The sequence below is a fragment of the Lampris incognitus genome, chromosome 5 (assembly GCF_029633865.1).
Source record: "Lampris incognitus isolate fLamInc1 chromosome 5, fLamInc1.hap2, whole genome shotgun sequence".
NCBI lineage: Eukaryota > Metazoa > Chordata > Actinopteri > Lampriformes > Lampridae > Lampris > Lampris incognitus.
Genome location: NC_079215.1, coordinates 9,468,483 through 9,484,684, shown reverse-complemented (window position 1 = coordinate 9,484,684; position 16,202 = coordinate 9,468,483). Strand labels below are relative to the sequence as shown.

Here is a 16,202-nt window from a genome sequence, read left to right as displayed (position 1 = left end):
CTTAAGAGTACTGCCCCGCTCCGGTCCTGAAGCTGGCTCGGCGATTCAAGTTTCAAGTGTTTTTTTTTTTACTCTTCCTGCAAAGGGGACTGGTTGGCTTATCGACTCGCCCTTCCCGGTGGCGAGGTGAGAACCTTCGGCTTTGACAGAAAAGCAAACGTGGGCCAGGCAGGATCTGATGGGGCCCGCTCCAGGAGGGTCTCCAGAGGCAGTTCTGTCCAGATCGCATGACTTTGCTCGTTTTCAGGGCGGGGCAGGGGGGGGGGAGGAGGGGGGGCAAATCTCCCAAGACCACAGCTGTTGAAGTCACCGGGCTCTTTTTTGTATGTTATCACATCCTGGACATGTTGTCTTGACAAGTTATGTCGATCTTCACAGCTTTATTCTTTCCCTGTTTCTTTCTTTCTTTCTTTCTTTCTTCCAGGCTGTATTTCATTTCCCCCAGTCTCATTTCAAACAGAATAAATGCCATTATATTGTGAATACCTCAGGATTTTTTGGAGAAAAAAAAAATAAAACATTTAAAAATCAAACAAATAAAATAAAAATCACAAAAAGTTCGTCTTGTCTCTAGAGCTCTTCTTCCGGTTGTGTCTAGATACTCAAATGGCGTCGTGGTGTTGTCCTCTTGAGGCGGCACCGCCCGGCCCACGTGGAAGTTGCACGTCCACGACATGAAGGGTTCTTCAGTCCTGCAACGTGACGAACCACGACGCTGACGTGGCCCTCAGGGTCCAGGGACGTCCCCCCCCCCCCATGTCGGTGTTGTAAAAGTACTTGCTAGGGTATCTTGTGTTTTTCATGCCTTCACTTTCTCTCTGCCAGCCTTCCGAGAAACCACCTGCCTTCCTGCTGCACATCACGTCTGCAGCTGGTGGGGCTGAGAGGCTCTCGGCCTTTCCGTGAAGTCACGTGGTTTCTCCCTCCCGTTGTCATGACCAGCCCGACTAAAAAAGGTCGGCTCAGTTCTTCTGGATACAACGTTATCCGAGTGAACTGATAAGACCTCCTTTCATTTTCTTTCTTGGACGATCGCTCGTGCGTCCAGATGCCAGCCCGACGTGTGATTGGTTGTGGTGCGATTTGGGCGGGGTTAATGTTCTATATTTAAACGCTGCTGTTGGAGGCGAGAGGAGAGACATCACGCAGACGCCAAACACCCGAGAACCGCTACAGGGCAGAAACATGGGTAAGTTTATTTTTTTACTTGTCACAATTATTTTTTCCGCTTACTAATTGTAAAAAAACAAACAAACAAAAGTTTTCATACTTGCATTTTTTTTTTTTACATTTTGAGTGGTGCAGGGCAGGGGCGGATCTACAGGGTGGCAACAGGGGTGGCAGCTGCCACCTCTGGGACACAGTCTTGCCACCCCTGTTGCCACCCCAGGAAAAAATCTCTAGTCTAGATCCACCACTGGTGCAGGGTATGTATGAGGGAAGTGTGACAGTGGGGTGTTTGGTTGTAAGTACAGATGGGTTCAAGGTGGAGGTGGGATACATCAAGGATCGGCTCTGAGCCCTTTCTTGTTTGCAATGGTGACGGACAGGTTGACGGACAAGATCAGGCAGGAGTCTCCATGGACTATGATGTTCGCGGATGACACTGTGATGTGTAGTGAGAGTAGGGTGCAGGTGGAGGAGAGCCTGGAGAGGTGGAGGTATGCACTGGAGAGAAGAGGGATGAAAGTCAGTAGGAGCAAGACGGAATACCTATACGTGAATGAGAGGGATGACAGTGGGATGGTGGGGATGCAAGGAGTAGAGGTGACGAAGGTGGATGAGTTTAAATACTTGGGGTCAACTGTCCAAAAGTAAAAAGGGAGTGCGGAAGAGAGGTGAAGAAGAGAGTGCAGGCAGGGTGGAGTGGGTGGAGAAGAGTGTCAGGAGTGATTTGCGACAGAAGGGTACCAGCAAGAGTTAAAGGGAAGGTTTACAAGATGGTAGTGAGACCAGCTATGTTATATGGTTTGGAGACAGTGGCACTGATGAAAAGACAGGAGGCGGAGCTGGAGGTGGCAGAGAGGAAGATGATAAGATTTTCATTGGGAGTAACGAAGAAGGACAGGATTAGGAACGAGTATATTAGAGGGACAGCTCAGGTTGGACGGTTTGGAGACAAAGCAAGAGAGGCAAGATTGAGATGGCTTGGACATGTGTGGAGGAGAGATGCTGGGTATATTGGGAGAAGGATGCTGAATATGGAGCTGCCAGGGAAGAGGAGAAGAGGAAGGCCAAAGAGGAGGTTTATGGATGTGGTGAGGGAAGACATGCAGGTGGCTGGTGTGACAGAGGACAGGAAGAGATGGAAACGGATGATCCGCTGTGGCGCCCCCTAACGGCAGCAGCCGAAAGTACAACAAGTTGTTGTAGCAGATACTTGCAATTTTGCTCTCTATGTTGCTGTTATGGCTATTTATTTGTATGCTATTATTTATGACGCTATTGTTGCTAACGCTATTAGAGGAATCTAATAAAGGGAAGGATGAAACAGACTGATAACTTAATTCTAACGAGGTTGAACGAGAACTTAACTGTGTTTGGGTGTTTTGTGTATAGCTCAGATCTTAGTAGCCAGTGTGTCAGTGACCATGTGCTGTTTCAGAGTACGGAAACGTAAGCAACGTCTACACAACTGGTGCGTCGTCGGTGACGTCAACGGCTGACAGAAGAAGTTCCCGTGGTAAGTGACGTCATAACGCATAACCATGGGTTTGTTTGTTTTTTGGGGTTTTTTTTTTTACAACCTTGGGCGTGTTTGATTTTCTTTTTCCCTATATCGTGCACATCAGTCATGCTATTTTACTCACTAGCTTCCTTTGGGAGATTGGCTGGACTCAGCTTTACAGCAGCCTGTTTCACCAGGTCCGGTTCAGCCCGATTAGCCAAACCACATATTTGGAGGTGACCGGTGAGTCACACTGCTGAGCGAGCTGTACTACTTTCTGTTCAGCTTGCAGGAAGGACCAGCATATACTTCACCATAGTTCCCAGATAAACTACCCAGCAGCCAGGGCAACGGGGAGGTGGCAGGTCACGGGGAACCACGTACTCAGTCTAACTGAGATGCCAGGGTGGTGCTGGTGGCGTCATTGTCGTGGTGGTGACAGGTGTGAGGCTGGTGTTCTGTGGCACCGTAAGACGCCGCTGTAAAGCTGAGTCTGGTCTGATCTGGTCTTGGGTCCAGGATATCCAGAATGAAGCCGATGAGTAAAATAATACCGTAACCAGTAAGCTGGATGGGAACAAAACTATGAAATTCAAATGTATAGTTAGAAATTTCAACACCTTTGCTTTTATATGTTGACAACTAGGCCGTCCTTTCTTGCGTCATGCTGAAATAGAAATGTCTTTCTCGAGGCGTCCGGGTGGCGTAGCGGTCTAGTCCGTTGCCTACCAACACGGGGATCGCCGGTTCGAATCCCCGTGTTACCTTCGGCTTGGTCGGGCGTCCCTGCAGACACAATTGGCCGTCTCTGTGGGTGGGAATCCGGATGTGGGTATGTGTCCTGGTCGCTGCACTAGCGCCTCCTCTGGTCTGTCGGGCTGCCCGTTCGGGGGGAAAGGGGGATCCTCCCAGGTGCTACGTGCCCCTGGCGACACTCCTCACCGTCAGGTGAAAAGCAACGGCTGGTGACTCCACATGTATCAGAGGAGGCATGTGGTAGTTGGTCTACAGGCCTCCCCGGATCGGCAGAGGCGGTGGCGCAGCGACCGGGCCGGCTGGGAACAGCGGGGTAATTCGCCGGATTCAATTGGGGAGAAAAAAAGGGGGGGGGGCGAGGGCCAACCATTCCATTATCCAAGCCGCTTATCCTTGTTACGTATTGGCCATCTAGGTTTGTCCCTTCTGCGTTACCGTCACGCTTCCCTCGTGCACCTTGTGTGTTGTGGTTATGCGGATTCCGGGCTTCCGACAAGAATACGTCTGACCACATAAAATACTCCTCCAGCTCCTGCCTCTCTATTTGAAGTTAAACTCAAGTAGAAATACGAGTGTACAACAATCCTGCTCTCAGGGTCGCGGGGATGCTGGAGCCTATCACATATACATATATATATATATATATATATATATATATACTTAGCACAAACAATAAGGAAATGTGTGTTTGGTAGATTATTTCTTTGTTGTACCAATGCTTCTTGGCAATAAATCTTATACCGCTGGAAAGCCTGTTTATTCCCCTTTTAAATGGGGCCACATTTGTAAGGAACATGCATTTGTGGGATGAGCAGCAGAGCTGAGTACGTGGGTTGCACCCATGAAAAATTTGCCACATCTTCTCTGCCAATGCCAAACAGGTTATTTTGCTGTTGCTATTGACTCTTGTGTTGTGAGCTTCTGGTACCCCAGGTGCTGACAATCAGGTGCCTGATATAAGATTTATTGTCAAGAAGCATTGTTACAACAAAGAAATAATCTACCAAACACACATTTCCTTACTTTTTGTGCTAACTTTAGTTTTATATATATATATTCACTCACAGAGCATTTCTAAATCATTCACTTTCAGAACGCCTGCCTTGAAAAGAGGGTTTTTGTACTGCTCGGGTCATCTTGCATCAAAATTTGTATCAATTATTTTAATCAAAGCAATGTAACAACCCCCTTATCAACCGCATAAAATGACCCCATATAAACAAAATAAACAATAACAGAAAAAAATGTAGCTCCATTCTGTCAGTATATCAACTTTGATAAAAGAAAGTTGCCCGGCATCGCATCACTGGTGGTGTTATCCTGAAGACCTCTGGAGACGATCTTGCTAGTTGGCCTCAATCCATTTCAAGAAGGCAGTTTCTTTTTTAACAGTTGACTGTGTCACCGTAAAGTTTCATTACGACCAGATATATGTTCAAGTGTGGTCAGAAAATGCTCTGGAATTCTTTTCAGACTGAACAGCTACCTTTGTCTGTCTGGCTTTTTTCTTTTTCTGTTGCAAAAGGAATCTCGACCTGGATGCAGACACCGTTTACCATTCATTTGCAACCAGCAACAGTAAACCGGCCATTCCACAGAGCAAGAACCAAACTGACCTATTTTTCCTCTCCAATGTAGGAGTTGCAGCATCTCGTGAAATGGCTGCGAGTGATCTGCCTCACATAAACAACTACAAAGATAAGATTGTGAGTGCTGCTAGAAGGAATGGAGTGGAGCCCTCTGTGGTGGCTGGCATCATCTCCAGAGAAACCCGTGGAGGTCGAGGGGCAGGACTGCATAACGGCTGGGGGGACAATGGAAATGCCTTTGGACTCATGCAGGTAGGCACCAGAGTGTGTGGGGGTCCCAAGTCTACAAATTAAATGATGCCGGGTATCAATCTTGACAATATTCATTTATTCTGTGGTCCTTAGGTTGACAAGCGCTGGCACAACCCCACTGGTGGATGGGACAGTGAGGAACATATCAACCAAGGCATTAAGGTTTTTAAAGACTCCTACAACGAAGTTGGGAGAGGTTCTGACTGGAACAAAGATCAGAGACTTAAAGGTGCTAATTTCAGTTATCCCGTCTTTTCTGGTTCCTCGTAAAAAGCAGTTATATTTTCTGTGGTAATCGATTGAACATTTTCTAATTCTTCCGAGCTCCATAAAGCCATGAAGGATTTGTGCGACACAATGTTCACCTGTTTAAGCAAATTTGGATAATCCTATAAAGAGTGGTTTTAGAACAATGACTGAAATGGAAAAACAAAACAAAAACAACAAAAGCAGTTTTTGGTACTGGTTAATGGTCAATATGGAGTAGGTTTTATGAAGTATTGAGAATTGTTGTTAGTAAAATGTCTTACTATTATTATTATTCTCCTGGCTTCAGGTGCCTTGGCGGCCTACAACGCGGGGGCTGGGCGCGTTTCCTCCTCGTATAACGACGTGGACGCTCAAACCACCGGAGGAGATTACGCCAATGATGTCGTAGCCAGGGCCCAGTACTTCAAACAGCATGGGTACAACTAAAAGGACCCAGAAATTCTCCATGATTACCACATTCATGAGCGTGCCTACTAGAAGTGAAAAAACCTTGTTTAATTTACACTGATTACTAACGATGTTCTACACATTCGGACCTACTAAGACTTTATTTCTATCTAGACTAGGTTAGGTGTAGGTTGTGCAACATTTGAATGAATGCAATGAGTAAGTGTCAACTTCAGAATATTTGATATGTTTTCTTGATGGTAAAGCAAAATAAAACATTGTTCAAAAGCATGGATGGACTCCAGCATATGTGCTGCTTTTTACTTGGCTATCAAATCTGAATGTGACGAGTGTCGATCACTGTGGTGTAAACTGGCAAACTTTGGTGTTTGATCTCACTAGATTGGAACTGATTAAGATAGGGTAGGCGATTGGTTTTTAGAATTTTGGTTTTTTTACCATTTTGGTAATCGGAGCCAATTTCTTTACATCCTGAGAGATAATCACCAAATGAATTGATCTGAGACAAAAGTAACGCGTCATGCCCTGAGTGAAGCTAGTCCAACAGAGGAAAACATGTTCCTCTGCTGCAACACAACTAGAACCCATGTGGGGTGAAATGTGCAACGAGGCACCTAATTGTCTACAGAACCAAACATCTGATGTTATCAAAACTGTGACCACACCTCATCCAAAGCGTAGCACTTCAAAGCCGTCAACTAACAATAAAAGGTGTCAAATTCCAGTTGATATTTCGTCTGGTGGTGGCTCTGAAGGTCTGACTACTGCTGATCACCTCCACAAGGTGCACTGGTCCTTTAACACACAGGCTCTCACTCTCCCGCCCCCCCCCACGTGTTGCACGATCGAGTGTCCAGAAGAGTCAGAGCCCCGGGGGCAATGAAGTTGGCAAACCAAAAACGGATTCCTGTCACATCTGTCAAGGGGGCAACATAAATTTGGCGGGATTCCGCCCGGTTTTCTTTTTCCGTCACGGAGCAAAACTACTGTAAACTACTAATAAGACACGTTAGCCCCTGTCTAACGGGTCTGACCCTTTAGCCGAGCGGTCAGTGACGCCGCCTTGTGGTGCAGTACACCCCGTATCGAATCCCGCACCGGGCAAGAAAATAACCGGTTACATTGGTGGCAGCGGTGGGATCCGGAAGTGTGCTGATCCTCAGGAGTCTCTTCGGGGCGCGGGAAAACACAGCGCGAGGGCGCGCTTCCGGGAGAGGGTGACGACTGTAAACTACTAATAAGGCACGTTAGTCCCTAGCTAACGGGTCTGACCCTTCAGCCGAGCGGGTAGTGATGTCGCCTTGTGGTGCAGTACACCTCGTATCGAATCCCGCACCGGGCAAGAACATAACCGGTTACACTACGGACGAGATTCACAGTAGTGGCTGAACAACGTGACTCCTCGCTTAGCATGCTAACCCAGCCCCAAGTCAACACCTTGGTGTCGGACCCAGAGAAAATGGCGCCTGAGTGGGAGAGATCGTTAGGGGGAGATAGCAGAACATTTGCCTTTGCTTACGGTATTGGGAGTTAAATGAGACAACTAGAGCCCTTAGCCTAACCGTGAATTAGAGTGACGGACTCGTACCTCGCAGGCTGGTTTATTCTGCAGTATTTAGAAGGGGGGACATGTGTTGACATTAGAAGATGAGGGGCTATCAATATTCTGGCTGTTCTCGTTCCCTGGTCGTAGCAAAACGTACGAAAACTAATGCGCTCACATTCACATGTGACCCACGTAGTCGTGGGCCAGGCTGTGATCACGTGACCTGGGCGCTGGCTGTCGTGAAAAACAAAACAAAAATGGCGACGGTTCTTTCATTCTGACTGGAAAATGCAACACTAACCCACCAGTTCATGCATGTAGCTAATATACAGTCAATTCAGCCTTCCATATGTAGCCTGCAACATTTCAGTGGACATGTTGCTGTAGGTGTTTCTGCCACATTTGTAGAGCATAAAACACCCTGGATACCAAAAAGACAGTAATGTTATGTCCCACATCGTCCCTGAGCCCACGACTAATGCCAGGACACTTCATTGGGAATTATTAGGGCCTAACCTTTGCTGGAGGGGAGCGGAGGATTGCGCAGGCGCTCTGAATCGCTCGTGTCGCGGGACATTCGTACCACGAAAATTTGTGCATAACTTTTCGTGCGATATCACACGAACCGTTTCGTGAGAATACGTTACAACGTTACTAAGCGCAAAAGACGGCACAGGTGTGTAACCCGGTTATTGTTTTGGTTTCATAAAGTTATTATTTTGGTACAGTTGTACTATATTGAAATATGATTAAAATATGTTGAAATGTTCAATGGTATTTCAAATATGTATAAATGATTATATACTTACCTGTTGTACGTAAGGCCAATCAGGAGTAAGGGGGAGGGGTCACGGTGAAGGGAGGGGCAAGCGGTTGTGAAGAGGTCAAGAGGAGGGAAGAAGAAGAAGAAGAGGGAAGGGGTGAGACGGTAGATTCCGGGCTAGTGAAGAGGAGGGAAGAAGAAGAAGAGGGAAGGGGCGAGACGGTAGATTCCGGGCTAGTGAAGAGGAAGGAAGAAGAAGAAGAGGGAAGGGGCGAGACGGTAGATTCCGGGCTAGTGAAGAGGAGGGAAGAAGAAGAGGGAAGGGGTGAGACGGTAGATTCCGGGCTAGTGAAGAGGAGGGAAGAAGAAGAAGAAGAAGAGGGAAGGGGCGAGACGGTAGATTCCGGGCTAGTGAAGGGAGGGAAGAAGAAGAAGAGGGAAGGGGCGAGACGGTAGATTCCGGGCTAGTGAAGAGGAGGGAAGAAGAAGAAGAAGAGGGAAGGGGCGAGACGGTAGATTCCGGGCTAGTGAAGAGGAGGGAAGAAGAAGAAGAGGGAAGGGGCGAGACGGTAGATTCCGGGCTAGTGAAGAGGAGAGAAGAAGAAGAAGAGGAAAGGGGTGAGACGGTAGATTCCGGGCTAGTGAAGAGGTGGGAAGAAGAAGAAGAGGGAAGGGGTGAGACGGTAGATTCCGGGCTAGTGAAGAGGAAGGAAGAAGAAGAAGAGGGAAGGGGTGAGACGGTAGATTCCGGGCTAGTGAAGAGGAGGGAAGAAGAAGAAGAGGGAAGGGGCGAGACGGTAGATTCCGGGCTAGTGAAGAGGAGGGAAGAAGAAGAAGAGGGAAGGGGCGAGACGGTAGATTCCGGGCTAGTGAAGAGGAGGGAAGAAGAAGAAGAAGAGGGAAGGGGCGAGACGGTAGATTCCGGGCTAGAGAAGAGGAGGGAAGAAGAAGAAGAGGGAAGGGGCGAGACGGTAGATTCCGGGCTAGTGAAGAGGAGAGAAGAAGAAGAAGAGGAAAGGGGTGAGACGGTAGATTCCGGGCTAGTGAAGAGGTGGGAAGAAGAAGAAGAGGGAAGGGGTGAGACGGTAGATTCCGGGCTAGTGAAGAGGAAGGAAGAAGAAGAAGAAGAAGAAGAGGGAAGGGGTGAGACGGTAGATTCCGGGCTAGTGAAGAGGAGGGAAGAAGAAGAAGAGGGAAGGGGTGAGAGGGTAGATTCCGGGCTAGTGAAGAGGAAGGAAGAAGAAGAAGAAGAAGAAGAAGAGGGAAGGGGTGAGACGGTAGGTGGAAGGCTTGTGAAGAGGAGATAGTTGGGAAACGTAGCAAACGTCAGTCTTATGGTTTACAAGTTTAATCGCACCTTACTCGAAGGTGTAAGCTACAAGTGTGGTACTGGTGGATGTGACGTGAACGTCGGGTAAATGTTGCTGCGTCATTCTCCAGTTTACCGTGACTGTCGTTAGCCGGCTAGTTGGCTAAGCTAGCTGATGCAGTAGCCTTGCTGGCTAGTTCAGTGAGCATACGCGGCTACTAAAGGAAGACTCGCAGGGGACCAGACATACCAGGTAGCGGTCTGAGCCTCCGGGGTTTGCTCAAACCTCCTCTGGCTACGTGGCGGTCTCACGTGGGAACAAGTCACCAGCAGCAAGCCTTTCGTCTCGCACCGCCATTTCCTGTCACTGTAGGAACATTCCGGAACCGCCATCTTGCCTCCTGGACTGAGTGAGTACGCTTGTCCGTTTAGCTCGCAAGAGTAAAGATAACATCGGCTGGACACGTGAAACTGGGCCTGCAGCGAGTGTGCGTTTTTGAGGACCTCTTTGTTAGTTTGGTAGATGCCGGCTTTAGTTTACTTAATGTTTAATGTGTTTACTACTACAACTACTACTACTTTCGGCTGCTCCCGTTAGGGGGCGCCACAGCGGATCATCCGTTTCCATCTCTTCCTGTCTTCTGCGTCTTCCTCTGTCACACCAGCCACCTGCATGTCTTCCCTCACCACATCCATAAACCTCCTTTTTGGCAGCTCCTCCTCATCCCTGGCAGCTCCATATTCAGCATCCTTCTCCCAATATACCCAGCATCTCTCCTCCACACATGTCCAAACCATCTCAATCTTGTCTCTCTTGCTTTGTCCTCAAACTGTCCAACCTGAGCTGTCCCTTTAATATACTCGTTCCTAATCCTGTCCTTCTTCATCACTCCCAGTGAGAATCTTAGCATCTTCATCTCTGCCTCCTCCAGCTCCACCTCCTGTCTTTTCATCAGTGCCACCGTCTCCAAACCATATAACATAGCTGGTCTCACTACCATGTTGTAAACCTTCCCTTTAACTCTTGCTGGTACCCTTCTGTCGCAAATCACTCCTGACACTCTTCTCCACCCACTCCACCCTGCCTGCACTCTCTTCTTCACCTCTCTACTGCACTCCCCGTTATTTTGGACAGTTGACCCGAAGTATTTAAACTCATATGCCTTCGTCACCTCCACTCCTTCCACTGTCCTCCCTCTCATTCACGCATGTTTAATTTGCTTGATTTGGAATATTGAAAAAGGTACATATATTAATTTTGTATTTGAACTGTATCGAGCCTGATATAGTGGAAGTGCACTATTTATTTTGTTTTCCAATTTTATTTTATTTTTTGTACAATAACTAAATATTTCGAGTTGTAACTTTGTCTTGTTTGTTTGTTCAGGTTATTCATGTCATGGGAATTGGTATAATTAGGGAACCCAAACTAAAATTAATGTAAATTGGCTTATAGTGAGAGAACCTAGGGCCCTGCTGTCTATAGTTACGGGGTAAAAGGGGCTACAGATGCATTGATAAAAAAACAAGAGGGTGACAAATCTCAAATCGACAAACCCAGCGCCGTGTAGGCTATAGAGAAGAGTCTGGCCAACTGGCAACACGGGCACCATATTGCCTACCAACTGGTAGGCAGCTCCATGCGAGTGCTATTCAAAATCTATTCAAACTTCCAATGACAGCCTCAGAAAAGCTCAAAACCCTTCTGAATAGTGACAAACTATTGTCTATATTCTTTAATCTAATAAATTCATGTTCCTGTAAGTGGGAGGTCACAGATCAAGTGCTGTAGTAGAAATCAGGAGGACAATTGAAGCCCTCTATATAATAGGATAAGCTATGAGCCTTGTTATGTCATGTGACCAGCTTAATGAGATAACTGACCGAAAGTCGCCTCAATTTTGACTACTGTTAAATAAGATTTTAACATGACTATTGTGTCTGTCACCTTATGAATTGGTCAAATGGCAAAATGAGGCTCACAGCTTACCCTGTTTTGTGGGTGTAATGTACCATGAATGGATCACTCTGTTAATTTCTATTACTAGACTTTGACCCCAACTTAGAGGAAACAAGAATTTATTAGATTAGAAATTTAGACAACATATTGAAGCCATTGAGAAAGGGGTTTGGCCTTTTAAGGCCACACCACTGTCTAAATAATTTTGAGAGGCACTTTATGTGTTTTACATCATTCAGCACCAGTACTTTGGGTTCCAGAAATGACAGATTTTCCATCATTTCAATCCCAGTTTCAGAGAACCAGAATTTTTTTTATCATTGCATACCAGTAGTCAGAGTAGGTGGTTTAACACCACATCAGGAGCAGAGGCTATGGTAATAACGTGTTTCCCACCAGCGGTCATAATACAGTCGCAGGCACTGAGCAGGGGCCTCTGCTACATACATGTAGATTTCAACCCAAAGAATTTATTCCAGAGAGTTTAGTTTTTATCCACTACTCTACTGTTGTGGTGGATAAATTGGTTATCAGTACCAGTATTAACATATTTTGCAACATTCAGTAGGCTACTAGTGGATGATAATGAGCAATAATATCAGAGACACTTGAGAACTATTAGGCCTACCTGTTTCAAGGTTTAGCCAGTGCAGTGTCAGTTCTGTATTGGGGCTGTTGTTTACATTTGACTGATTTCTGTCAACGGTTATACATGGCTTGGATGTGCTATACCAGTGGTTCCCAACCTTTTTTGAGTACTGTACCCCCAAAGCATTTCACACCAACCTAAAATACTCCCTATTACACAATCAATTGTGGTGATCACCAGGATATATCGTTAATGTATATAATTTATACATATACAGTATTTTATTTAGTCTATATATCATTAATGTAGTTATACCTTTTTATAAAAAAATAAGACTCAATCTCCCCAATTAATGCGACACTTTAATCATATTCAATCATAACTAACATTACTTATAATAGCCATTGTTTTTAGACTTTAAAAAAAGTAAGACTCAAACTCACCAATTAATGTGATACTCAATGCGACACTTGAGCCTGTTTCTGACTCATCAGTTTTGTGAGTCTGGGGGAGATTGTTGCACCGCTGTGACCTGATTATTCTCCAAGCTGAGCCTGTTCCTGTGTTTAGTTTTGATGCGGGTCATGGCGGAGAATGTCACCTCACCAAAGGTATGTGGATCCAATGGGCAACAGTTCATTCAGGGCATGTTTCCCCAATTCATGATACTCCTTCTCCACAACACACCAAAACTGTATCAGTGGTGTGCTTGAGTACCTCATCTTCATGCTCCTATCTGAGGACACATCTATGAGGTTTTCTTGCAGTCTGTCGGGAATGATGCTGTTAATGTCTGTCACAAATGGATTACGCATCCAGTCCAGTTTGGAAGACTTGTTGACAGTATCAGGGAAGTAGGAGTTGAACACATTATTGAGCTTGGATAAATGTGTGTATACTATTTTCACAATTGTAGCTCTGTCACATTCACCAGTGGCAATGTATGTGTCCAGCTGCAGGAAACAACTTGTATCCCCATCTTCACATTTGCTCTGCCAGAGGTTGATCTTCTCCATGAATCCACATACTTTGTCATACAAGTTAAGAACATGTGTGTCTTTACCTTGAGGAGAGAGATTCAGCTGGTTGAGTTTGCTGAAAATATCGGAGAGGTATCCCAGCCGAGCTAGCCAGTCAGTGTTGTCAAACATAGCCACAAGGGGGGTGCGTGTGCTCCGACAGAAATCCCTCACTTCATTGCATAGCTTGAACAGCCGCTGCAACGTCTTCCCTCGGGATAACCACCGGACATTGGTGTGAAGCAGTAGCTGTTCATGTTCTGACCCACCGTCTTGACAAAGTGACTGAAACAGTATGATTCAAAGGCCTGGACTGTATGAAGTTGATCACTTTTACGGCATCATTCAAAACATCGTTTAACTCTGGATCATTCAAAACATTGTCTAACTCTAGCAAGAGAATGAGTTAAACATTGTTTAACTCATTCTCTTGCTAGCTAATGCTTCTCGGTGAATCATGCAGTGTCCCCATATAACATTAAGGTTTACCTTTTTGATGTGGGCCATTAAACCATTCACTCTGCCGGTCATTGCTGCTGCGCCATCCGTGCACACGAGCGCAGGATTTCCGATGCAGCTTGTGTTGAGAGAAAAATTGTCAATAACATTAAAAGCATCCTGTACGGTAGTTCTCCGCATGAGTTTCTTGAAGAGTGTGCTCGTTTATCTCCAATGTGTCTTTGTAACGCAAAAATGCAATCAGCTGCGCTTTCCCACTCTCATTACATTGATTCATCTAACTGCAAAGCGAACGTATCCGACTCTTTCAATTTCTCCACCACTTGGTCAATAATGTCGATTCCCATGTCGTCATCCGATGGCACACAGTATTATTTGACAACGGCACTTTCTTCAGGACATCAGCTGCTTTCTTATCGATCATTGTTTCTGCGAGAATGACAGCAGCAGGCAAGATTAGCCTTTCGGCTGTGGTAAATGGCTTTTTTGATTTAGCCACGAGTAGCGACGCAGCATATGATGCCTCCAAAGCCTTGGTTGAGACCGATGTCGCTTTCTTTAGTTTTTCTTGGCTTCTCTTAAATTTAGCCAGCTTTTGATGGAAAAACTCAGCGGGTTTACCCACACAGGAGAGATGCTTAATACTGAGGTGGTGATGTAAATGGGACGGTTTCATGCTATTATTTTAAATGCATGTCGCCACAGAGGAAACACATTGGCTACGGCGGCTCTGTAGTTGTGGCAGTACATCCAAATTACATATTGTTGACCAAACTGACGATGCTTTACCGTCTCAATTTTCTTTTTCTTCTGAATGGGTTCTCCCGATTCAGCAGTATCAGCTGTGCTGTTGTTGCTGGATGAATCCGCTCGACTCAACCATTTATCCATAACGTTAACTGAAACTTTGAAAGAGGCTTGATATTTTGCTAGCTAGCAAGGAAAACAGTGCGCCAGTATGCACTCATGAGTGGAGTGACGACTCACAAAGTCCGGTGGGAAACTGTCGTGCATTACGAAAAAGTATAGCCAGTAATAATATAGCCAGCAAATTATTACTTAATTTTAATTGCTCCAATTTTGGTTACATTATTACAGATTATACATTATTCATTATTTGGTTAGAGTTTTCCTGTACATTTTTTAATTGCTTTTTGTCTCTCATTTTTAAAATCTTTTCACGTACCCCCTGGAGACCACCCACATACCACTAGGGGTACGCATACCCCCGGTTGGGAAACATGGTGCCATACAACTGATTTCCACACAACAATACCTTACAGACTCTCGGATTGCTCTAGGGAAGTTAGTTTATCGAAAAATCCTAAACACTGACATGAACTCACCGAGCACAAGTAGGAATAAGCTGAGGGGGACCAGCCCAGCCTGCGAATCTTCACGGCCCAAACTGCCCTCCTTTGTGCATCCTGTGGAAATTCATGCATCATACGGCCTTGTCCCGGCCAAACGGAACGGCCCCAAGCTGCACAACACACCATTTCTCCTTCAACTGCTACAAACCGGCGAGAAATGGGCCGACAATGCAGGAAAAATCACTAAAACGTCATGATGACAGAGCCAGACGTTGGTAGGCAACATGGCACCCGTCAAGCACGTGACAGGCTCTCAGCCAATCACAGCATGTGTTGCAAAGATCAGCTGATGGCCAGACTTGCTCTATACACAGCGCTGGACAAACTAGTATCCAAGTGCCGTCCTGTGGGGCCTGGTGGTATTGCATCCAATGAACAAGAGTGAAGAGAATGCATACCAAAATGGCGTCGAGTCTGTCCCTCTAAGGACCCTTTCACACTTATGTTGTTTAGTCCGGACTTTCAGACTTTCCAGAAAAGTCCGAACCAGATTGCCAGGTGTGAAACCCCTTGGACCAGGGTACAGGGATCAAAGACTCGGTCTTTGGTCCAAGCTCAGGAGGTAGTCTCGGTTCAGACCAAGGTTCATGAATGTCTAATGTGAAATCAAAGGTTCGGACTTTCGGATCAATCATAGGAAGTGATAAAACAAACACAAACAGTAACACCTAGCAACAGCGAGCGCGCCTGGCAACAACGAGCGCACTTGGCGGCAACAACGAGCCAAAAGTTCAAGTCAAGGTCCACTGGTATGAAAGCAAAAGTCCTGAACCTAATGGCTATAAAATAACAGATGTGAAAGCACCAGAACCAGACTCTGGTTCAGACCTTGGTTTGGACTTTCAAGTGTGAAAGGGACCTCAGAGGTCAAGTTATTTATCCACTGTATAAGAAAGACTTAAAGATAATGGGACAAATGGGAGAATCAAACCAAAGAGACAAACTAAGCCACGCCAGCTTTGAAAGACAAATCCAGAGGGCTCTACAGAAGGGGTATGATGAAGGTGAGGTAGTGGAGGCCATTATCCAAGTCATCATGCCAGAAATAAAATTAAGAAGTTACCTGGAAAGCAGAACTAATTTGACACTCCCTGCTCTCAAACAAATTCTAAGGGCCCATTATATTGAGAAAGATGCCACAGAGCTGTACCATTCACTTACCCGTGCAGTCCAGGACCCACAGGAACCCCCCATCCAGTTTTTGGTGCGGGCCATGGACTTGAGACAGCTGATCCTCTTTG

The 16,202-nt window shown here is 46.0% G+C and overlaps 1 protein-coding gene across 2 annotated transcripts in view; it reads left to right on the top strand.

Moving 5' to 3' along the window:
• Positions 1 to 980: 980 nt before the first annotated feature.
• The window catches only part of LOC130112833 (lysozyme g-like), a 48,409-nt gene continuing 33,187 nt past the window's right edge, over positions 981 to 16,202 (top strand). The window contains exons 1-5 of one of the 2 annotated variants that reach the window (XM_056280339.1): positions 981 to 1,189; positions 2,606 to 2,683; positions 5,063 to 5,265; positions 5,359 to 5,494; positions 5,822 to 6,215. In XM_056280339.1, the coding sequence (XP_056136314.1) occupies positions 1,186 to 1,189; positions 2,606 to 2,683; positions 5,063 to 5,265; positions 5,359 to 5,494; positions 5,822 to 5,961 (561 nt within the window). In that variant the 5' untranslated portion in view covers positions 981 to 1,185 and the 3' untranslated portion in view covers positions 5,962 to 6,215. Of the gene's footprint in view, positions 1,190 to 2,605; positions 2,684 to 5,062; positions 5,266 to 5,358; positions 5,495 to 5,821; positions 6,216 to 16,202 lie in introns of those variants that run through there. The other variant, XM_056280340.1, reaches the window with a different exon arrangement.